This window comes from Orbicella faveolata, unplaced genomic scaffold (genome assembly GCF_042242905.1).
Source record: "Orbicella faveolata isolate gen_17 unplaced genomic scaffold, um_ofav_v1 contig_1, whole genome shotgun sequence".
Taxonomy (NCBI): Eukaryota; Metazoa; Cnidaria; class Anthozoa; order Scleractinia; family Merulinidae; genus Orbicella; species Orbicella faveolata.
Window position 1 is genome coordinate 30,670,584 of NW_028301536.1, and position 9,924 is coordinate 30,680,507.

At 39.8% G+C, this 9,924-nt stretch overlaps 1 protein-coding gene across 1 annotated transcript; it reads left to right on the forward strand.

Moving 5' to 3' along the window:
* Nucleotides 1-4,977: 4,977 nt before the first annotated feature.
* Nucleotides 4,978-7,360, forward strand: LOC110053612 (transmembrane protein 267-like). The gene is made up of 2 exons (XM_020759864.2): nt 4,978-5,394; nt 6,974-7,360. Exons 1-2 carry the CDS (start codon nt 4,993-4,995, stop codon nt 7,307-7,309), a joined length of 738 nt encoding a protein of 245 aa, XP_020615523.1. The 5' UTR covers nt 4,978-4,992; the 3' UTR covers nt 7,310-7,360.
* The last annotated feature ends 2,564 nt before the right edge of the window (nt 7,361-9,924 follow it).

Here is a 9,924-nt window from a genome sequence, read left to right on the forward strand (position 1 = left end):
AATGGGTGCGCGGAAAAAATAATTGAGTGGAACAAATTTTATAACTCAAGCTGATTTTTCATCTACGCACTTCTTGAAATTAAGCCAAAAAAAAAACGACGAATCGTAAGTTCTAAATTCAGTTTGCCTCAAGGCAGTTCTTCCAAATTAACAGACGAATAGGGTAATTAATGACGTCATATGACAAATATCTTAGAGCAGAAGAAAACTTTCATCTTTCTCAATGAAAAACCGAAAATCATCGGTTTTCTCTTCTTTTATATACATATAATAGCAGACAGAGCGGGTGAAGAATAAAAACGATAATTTATGTAGATGAAGTAGCGCGTAACTCCTTAATTACCCGTGTGAGGTAAGTTTGCAGTTCACCTGCAAATTGCCTCTTAAATATATCCTGCTTCAAAATTCTAACAAGACGCCGAGGTTCTCTGCTTATATTTAGTCTTGTGGTCTTTGCTTCAAGTCTCTTTTGGGGAAATGGTCGAAAATACATTGGGAATGTTAGAAACTTATAAATTATATGATACTTCGACGAAACCACAACTTTGTCAAAGAGAGAGAAAATAATTACCTCACTGCCAAGCTGCTTGAAAATTCAAATTTATCACCTTAGTTTCCTGGTGACCATTTAATAATATAACTGCAAAGTAAATGAAACTTACCAGCTGAAGCTATGGTTGCCACCAAAGGAAGCAAAGCCAGGAATCTCACCTTTACAGTCATCCTTTTCATTCGTCCAAAAGAAAACGACAAATATAAACGCGGATGTTGTTTTCTTGGCAAAGTAATTAATGATTCATCGAGTTTAAACACGGTCTTTTACTTAACAAACACGTAACTAATAAACAAAAAATGGCCAAGATGTCTAGCTCGCAGTTTGACATTTCTCACGGTATAATTGTTACAGAATATTGTATCTCTGAGTCTCTTGTCAAGGTATAATTTTATTTATCGTCACCGAGATGTGCCTGCTCCGCTCACTCTAAATATTCAATCTCCATTGTCCAATGACTCTTTAATACGTGTTTGACAGTTACTATAATCAGTAAAAAAAAAAGAGCGAATGATTAAATATTACCGTATCAATTATTTCAGAAGCACAGAGCAATAACAGAGGGTCTTCAAGGGGGAAAGAAATTAACTTTTATCGTCCGGTGATGGTGGCGAATGAAAAGTTTAAAATGACAGTGGTAGTGGTGCGGTGATTTCACACCTTAGCATTGTCTAACCTTTCTATGTCTTAACGAGGGAAACTTTCGGTCAAGTGTTTCTCAAGAGTTTCGCCCTTCAATGGACGAGAAAAAGCAATGAAAAGAATCAAACTAAGATCACTAACTTTGGGAAAACAGTCATTTTTTTTTTTTGCCATTTTAATTGCAGAATCGAGGTACTTTGCAAAAGTTCACCGACATTTCTTAAGGGCGTACATACCAAGAAACCAAACCTTCATAAACGGGCATTTTGCTGTGCTGCAGGGAAGAAAGGCAGGCATGCAATGCCAACAAGAATTCTTTAGCATTTTAAAACGACCCTTTATTAAAGCCAAAAGTTGTTCGTTTCTAACAAGAGGAAATCCCATCCTGCTGCGTTTCAAAATTGTACTTTGAAATACGCGCTCTATTTGTACAGCAGTCACATCCGCCTTGAAAATTGCCGCTAATAGCTTCATTTAGTAGTCAAATATAGTTGTGATTTCCCTGACATTTCTGTTCCTTGTTTGTGTAATATTCGTTTCCACGGGAGTTTGCCAGCTGGACATATAATCTTAAAAGAAACTTTATTTGTTCAATTCAAGAGTTAATTCTCCTTTGTTATTATTCAGTCAAACATTTCGGAAATAAGTAGAAATTTTAATTGAAGTTCCCTTTCTTTTTTTCTTTTTCTTCATGTTAAAATTTGAAATTATTTTTTGGAGTCTGCTTGCCTTGTTATGGATAGTTCCGTTCTTAATTATATAGTGCTTTGTGCTCTTTACGAGAACTATTTGCCATGTCCTAAGATGCAAACAACAAAGACTTGTACAATCATACATAAGCAAGTAACGCGGCATGGTTACCTCGTCATGATCAAGTCGACGATTACCAACGACGTTATAATAAAGTGCTGTTGCAACTATTATCGGTCTGGTCTTTGAGGTTCGTAAGTCACATTGGCGAAGCCGGGGATCCTGTAGTACCAAGATGTCGTGTCGAGTTTCCGTTCCCGGAACTCTGAGCCAAGTGGTGCTTTCCAAAGTCAATTTCCCCAACGCTTAGAATGTATCCCGCTCAGTAAAGTTCAAATTAAGTCCCTTTTCGAGAAATCTATTGGTTCAGTAGTGGTGCAAAAGCTATCATTACATATGCTCCAATCAAGCGATAACTCTCTACAAAAGACAGGCTGAATATTGGACTGATCTCATGGCCTGAAGAGATTTTAAGACGTACAATTTCCATTTCCTGCTAGACATCAATGACAATGTTATGCAAATCCTTATGCTTGGATGAAGGGACGGCAACTGCGAACAGGAAATAAGTGGAACTGACGTACAGTGAAAATTAAAGAAACATGGGATTAAGTTGAAAAATTAATTCAAATCAGTTGTCATTGAAATGACTGAAGCAGAGACCTGTTAATTAACATTGAAGGCAAAGAGGAGGGCCCTTCAAATACAAAACCACTATCTATGAGCAACATCAACTAGCCCGCGATTTGCAGTCACCAATTGGTGAGTTATTAATGACACACTTTTTACATAGTGCAGCAATCTGGGAAAGGAGCCAAATTAGCCTTATTCTTTTCATTGTGGGCAAAGACTTCATATCCAGGTTGTATTATTAAAATGACTCTGCGGTTGACAAACAAGGCAAATTATACATCCGTATTATGGTTTTTAGTCTGCATTATCTAAAATGTTTCGAGACACCGCGTTGCTAAGGGATACTGTATTTCGTAAACTGGACTGGACTGGATTAGTAAAACACGAATTAGTAAAAGGAGGATTAGCAGTAAAACATGAACTAGTAAGAAAGTAAAACGCGCAAAATTGATTGTCTTTATTGACACAATCATCTCTTATCCAAAGAATGTCAAATATTTTGAATCAGCTGTATTACATTTCTATCAGAAACAGAAACATATAAAGGTATTAAGTAGGTACATAGGAAACTGCAAGTATTGAACCAACAATTTGCACTCGGAAAAAGCCTTACAAAGATCTTTCCCTCAGACCCCCTGAACAATGTTCAAGTCTAAACTGTAGTAGATTCATAATTATGACTCGTTTGACTTGTGACATCCAACACTACAAACAAATCTTGCGTTATTTAAAAAAAATAAGAATTAATTTGGTTGCATCAAATCTTCAGATTCTAAAGTTTATGTGGACAGCCTAAAATATTGTTTTTTACGCAATATTTCTGATTTTCATACTTTTTTTTTCTCGTTTGCTTTCTGTCACACAGAATGTCAGCTGGGGAGCGTTTAGCTTTAAATACGCTTTTTACCTTCTGGGAAAGGAACAATTTCCATTTCAGCAACAATTTTAACAGCTTTTAACATTGCGTTTTACTAATCCAGTCCAGTCTAGTCCTTGAATTACATTATGTATGGTTATTGACCAAGTGTGAGGTCAAGATGACTGGATATTGGCCAAGTTCTTTGATTTTTTTGCGTGTTTATGGACCGAGACGGAGTCGAGGTAAGATAACTCCAAGATAGCTCCGTCTTGCCCGCTCGGGTAGCCACTCAGAGGGTTCCCAATAGGTTTGGCGGAATGCGGGATTTGGCTTTTTTTCGCCGTGATATTTGGGATTTGAGCTGAAAACAGGGGCGGGAAGCGGGAATTACAATTACGAGTGGGAGCGGGATTTCATGTTTTTATGGGGTTGGGATGCGGGATTCGCAAGGGGAACAGAGCGGGATACGGGATTTCAATTCCTACGTGACCTCGTAAATTTTTATTGACCAGCGCAAAAACCACAAGCTAGCAGAAACGAACCTTTTGTACGTATAGCTGTGTCAGGTTTCAAGTAATGAATAGCAATTAACGGCTCTGCACCCTTTTCAGGTTCTGTTAAACGTATCTATTATCGCTTGACTACGTTAGTATCATGAGACTGTAGGAGGTCTTTGAGTCCTATTGCGATCATTTGTGTAGCCTGCGTAGCTTGGCGCTTTTTAAGAGGCGAAGCCGCACTGTAACGAGCGCCAAGGCTGCGTTAAAAAAAATGCTTAAACCGCCAAGCTACGCAGGCTATCATTTGTGCTTACCTCTGACATCAATGACATCTGTCCATTCCGACATTTTCGATGTTTGGGTCTGTAATCCCCCCGATCATTTCTCCTTTTTCTAGTCTTTCGACCTTTTCCAGAGCGCATGGCTTGTTTTGGCCAGGATGACCTCACCGAATGGCGGTGATAGTGATTTCCCGAACGAAGTACGCGGCATTACGAATTCCGTCATCATATATTACGAAAAGGATGTTCGAGCAGGATTGCCTTCATTCGGAAAGAAAAGTTCTGAGCCCAGATTTCAAGGAAAGTGAAGACGCTGAAAGCTTTAAAAGAAACTGTCAAGTGCGTTTATCGGCCATCTCTTGAATATGGGAATGAACAATCTTTTTCTTTCACTGATACGCGAACAAAAGAAAACAAAACAGTAAACCGTTTACAGAACGAGACGTTAGAATCATTTCTGCTTACTTATCTGCTACCCATTGAATTCTTTTTTGATATTTTATGCGATATCTATTTTTAAAAAGTTTCTGTGTTAATGATTAAACTAATTATTAATGTAACAAATTAATCATTAACGCAGAAACGTCTTTTCAAAGTGGGCGGGATCGGGATTCCCAGGCTAAAAAGAGCGGGATGGCGGGATTATCAGGAAAAAATGGGCGGGAAAGCGGGATCTGAGAACCCTATTGTGGACCCTCCACTCACAGCGCAGGATTTGATTCATCTTGCCTAAGTCAAGTCCAGTCCAGTGATATTTTTCAGAGTAAAGCTAAAATGCGCAGGGCATGGTGCCTAGAACGTAAACTGACTAGCCAACATGGCGGACATATTATGACGATGTGGGCGAACTTTTCGTCTTTGATTGTTCAACTTCTACGAATATTATCAAATTGTTTTCCCCGTACAATACTTCACTCAATCGTTCGACTTCTTCCATATTTCGTTCTTGGGAGCATTTGTTATGGATTTGATATCATTTTTACGTCAGTTCAAGACAGGTTTTATCTCAAAGCTGTTGTTGACAATACTGCTCATGGAATCATTGCTCTTGTCAGCTGGTGTATAATAAGTGAGATTCAAACTCGGAAAGATCTGATCGATGCGATCGTGTGTGGCGTCATAGCTTTTGGTATAGATGTAGATCATTTCATTGCTGCTAGGTCGTTTAAATTACAGGTAAGATATTCAAAATTCACCGTGTTATCCAAGTTATGGTATTTAAATATTGACTACAAATTCTACACAAATTCTAAAATTTCATCACAATGGAAGTTAAAGATTAAAAAAGGCCAATGCCCTTTCCTGGGTTTCCATACCACCATAAATCCCTGATTGTTTAAACACCAATCCAAAATCTTTTAGATGAAGTTGCACGCAGTTATTAGTAGTGAGATACACATTATGTTCAAATTTTTCACTATCATGCTAATGTTCGATGCTCAGAGAATCTCACTTTTATGCTCAGAAGGCGTCCCTATTATGCTCCATTATACTCACATAAAAAAAAAAAATGATGTTTTCCCTTAATGCTTATTTTATTCCCGGCTTGCCCAATAGATGAAAACTGATAATCGATATAATCAATATTTAGCTCTTATTAACCGAGCTGGAGGTCTGTATGGGAGAATCTTGACCGAGGTCATGAGTACAGACCGAACGCAGTGAGCTTATTATATGGCAAAGAAGAAAACTTTAATTCGTTTAATGTAACTGGTTTGCTGACATTTTGCTTGCGAACGGTGATGAGCTTAACTTAAACCCGCCGAAATTTGCTCGTCCTCTTTACTTTTTCTTTTTTGTCATCGGGCTTTTTGGCACTTTCATAAATGATTGAGAAGAAAATAAAAGAAAATGGTGAACATTTTTGTATTTTAGTTTGCTACTTTGTCAACGCAAAATGAAACCGGTCTAGCTAGATGCCGGTCTAGATGGGAAAATCTAGACCACGGTCAATATTGATTTCAGTCTATAATATTCGTGATTCGGTAGTTCCCAGTCTTTGTGAGATGCAGCCATATAATAACAATCAATATAAACAATGAAAATCAATGATGAAGAAAGTTGTGAGTATCGATACCCCTAAGCAAGTCAACCAGCATCCCCAACCTTTTCATATGGGGTCCCTCCAGGCATGGCACATGCTGCTAGGTAGTATTTAGTTGTAGCCTGCGAGCAGGCTCTCGTGCATTGCAGCAGGAGCAAAGTCAATGAGAAAAGTCGCGAGAGATGAGTCAGTGAGTGAAGCAAGTCAGTGAGGGGCCTGGCACGAGAAATGAGTGACTCTCATTTTCACCAGCTGGCTTCACTTGCCCACTTGTGCCAGGCCCCTTCACTTCACTCACCAATGGCTTTGTTCATAATGGCTTTTTGCTCAAAGATGGCTTTGCTCTTGCTGCCAATGATGAGAGCCTGCTGGTAGGCTAATTTAGTTGTTAAATGTAGATCAAACTCATGGGTAAGGAAAACATAAATTATTCCACTTTTGGCAAGGTTCTGTAGATCATTGTGTACCATATGTATTCGTAATGTTAAAATGCTTACTCAAGTGCAATTAATGTGTAGTTCACCTTAACTGAGCTGTACTGTAGCTAGACAAATTCAAGATTAATTTTAGCTCAACATCTTCAGCTTGCCGTAATTTGAAAATTTGTAAAATAATTTAACAGTTTCAGTTCAGGAAAAAGCAAAGCCCAGTCTTTGTATTTGAGAATTGCTAAAATGTGCAATGTAAATAATTGCTCTGTTGTTTTTTCAGGATGCCCTTCATCTCAGCAGGAGACCATTTCTTCATGCGACAACAGTTGTCTTCATTGTGGTGCCAATACTGCAAGTGTGGTTTGCACAAAACATTTCATTTCTTCGATCTCTGCCATACATGTTTGTTGTAGCTGTTATTTCACACCACTTACGTGACGGGACCAGGCGTGGCTTATGGTTTTGGCCTTTTGGTAGTACACCACCTTTGCCGTACTGGCTGTACATAAGCTGTACTGTAGCCTTACCCTTCTTTATGAAGGAAATGAAACGTTCCTTAGACAAGATCGTTGTTATTCCTATATCAAGGCAAAACTCTGTTTTGGTGGATGTGTGAAAAAACGTTGATAAGATCATAATTAAATAAAGACCTATAAACTTTCCTCAATCTTCTTCGTCTATTCAGAGCCTTTTTTCTCCATTGAAAAGCGAGCGCACGAAAATGAGCGGGAAGCGCGAGAACGGTCGCGGAGCGGACGAATTTTTGCCCCGTCCACAATACGTCGAAGGAATTTGAAAACAGAGGTTTCACTCTAAAAACGCATCGAATGTTTTCCGTTCACACTACGCCTGAGGAATTTAAAAACCCAACAATAACCGATCATTTTGGATTTGTGTCAGAGGAAAACCCAATCAGGGAAATCACATAATTGTCGTGACGCCATCGTTTTCACAAAGCTCCATTTTAAAAATGTTTTCCGTTCACACGAAAACGAAAAGCCAGCGTTTTCAAATTCCTCCGGTTTGAAGAGTGTTTTCGAAAAGCTCCGCTTTTTCATACAAATTTCTCTGGCTTAGTGTGAAGGCTGCGTTAGATATGCCGAGATTCTCGTGCGTTTTCCTTATTTCATGGTCAATAGCAAGACATTGCTCTTGACCATACGCGCAGGTTTAACTTTTTGGAACCAGCGACATGTTGCCGCAACAAAATGTTGCTTTGAAAGTCGTCCAACGCCCAATGCTACACGATATTGATTTTCAATACAATTTCAGTGTTTGCGTTAAGTCTTAACACCACCTAATTAAATATAACGCTACCACCTTTGGGCCATAAAATCGAGGTCACGTACATTGAAGGGGTTCTTGAAAAAGAAATCGATCCCCTAGCGTTTTCATTTATTTTCCTTTTGTTGTTGTTGTTGTTGGTTGTTTCATTCTTTTTTTCATGCCAAATCATGTGACCGCAATAATGAGATGGTTTGGTCATCATCTGCTAAGTGCATCTCAGTGTATACACCCAGCTAATAAATCTTAAAGTGGGAGGCGCGGTGGCCTCATGGTTAGTGCGCTCGACTCCGGAGCGAGCGGTCCGGGTTCGAGCCCTGCCCGGGGACATTGTGTTGTGTTCTTGGGCAAGACAATTTATTCTCACTGTGCCTCTCTTCACCCAGGTGTTTAAATGGATACCGGCGAATTTAATGCTAGGGGTAACTAGCATCCCATCCAGGGGGGAATACAAATACTCCTCGTCATTTCATGCTACAGAAACCGGAATAGGCTCCTGCCTGATGGGCCACTTGGCTCGTATGCAAACTTTACCTTACCTTTAATAAATCTTAAAGAGTTGTAAGCCTGCCAAAAGTTTAAGTTAGCCATGCAGGGTTCGTACACGAATTTGTAGACATAATTCGACTTTTGCCAAACAAATTTTTCTTTTACAAAACGCAAGGTTTGGATCTCAGTCAAATCACACTTCATAAAAGCATAAACTGAAAACGCACAGTAACTACAATGTAATGCGGAAACACGATGGGGGAAGGGAGGTTCGGGGTTTTCGGTGGAACCCCCTCAGTTAAAAAAAAAGGAGGCATAACGCGCTGACTTGGCCTCAGCATGCTAGAAATCCCATTTCCGAGGACCACAAATTGAACAATTTTCCAGGGGAGGATGTCCCCGGAACCCCCCACCGGGGTCCGCCTTAGGTGGTCCGTATCTTGAACCCCCTTCTCTAAAATCCTGTATCCGCCCCAGACTCCGAGACGTTTTTTAACTTTATTTTTCTCTGACTTTATCCTTATCTTTTCCGTACTTCTTCCAGTTCTGGAAATGTAGGACCATGCATGTAGCACTGCGAGTTCACTACTAACGCTGACACTCAAATCGTCTGCTTCACAATCTTGCTTCAGCAGTTAATTTACCTCGACGAGCTCAAGTTGATATGTAAACTACATGGTTTCTCAACGCGCCCTAACCCAAGCATGATAATGCAAATTTTATTTTCCATATCCAGTCGTGAGCCTGATTCAGTTGGTTGGAAATCTTGTTTCGAGTCAGCTGAAGGGAAACCCATCACTGATCTCAACAATAAACATGATAAAAAGGTTTCTCTGTATAATGAGCATTTCGCGATGAACATGACATTTTACAGCAAAGAATAGCTTGACTGGTTAAGTTACTTTATTTCGATCGGAGGCTGTCGCATGACTCTACAGTCCTCGCCAAAATGGTTTGGGACATTTCTCTTTTTTCTCGAAGATCTTTCTCGCACACCCCCTGAACAATGTAAACTCTGGTAGATTTACGAGTTTGACTCTTGACATCCAACACTGTCCAGGGGAAGCGGAGCAGACCGAATTGCTGTTTTTATGGAAAAGTGGCAGCGTTCTTAACGTTTTGGCCAGGATTGTAGTCTGCTAATAAAGAGACCTCTCACCGCTTCTGACCCTCCGGCAACCAGCCAGGAGTGATATGAGGTGGCTGTCTCAACCTAACTCGTTCTCAGGGTGCAGGACGAAAGAGCCTAGGAACGAGTTTGTTTGTCATCTTGTACCACAATCTCGAGCCCAGAGTCTTACCACTTAGGTCTGCAGTTGGGCCGCGACTTAACGGCTGACCGAGCTGGAGAGAAGCTGGACTTGAAATTTCTTGTACCATTGGACGGTTTGTTTCAGATGGCCATTACTTTGTTTCACATTTATCAGATATAGTGCACTTTAAACAAAACACATGCAG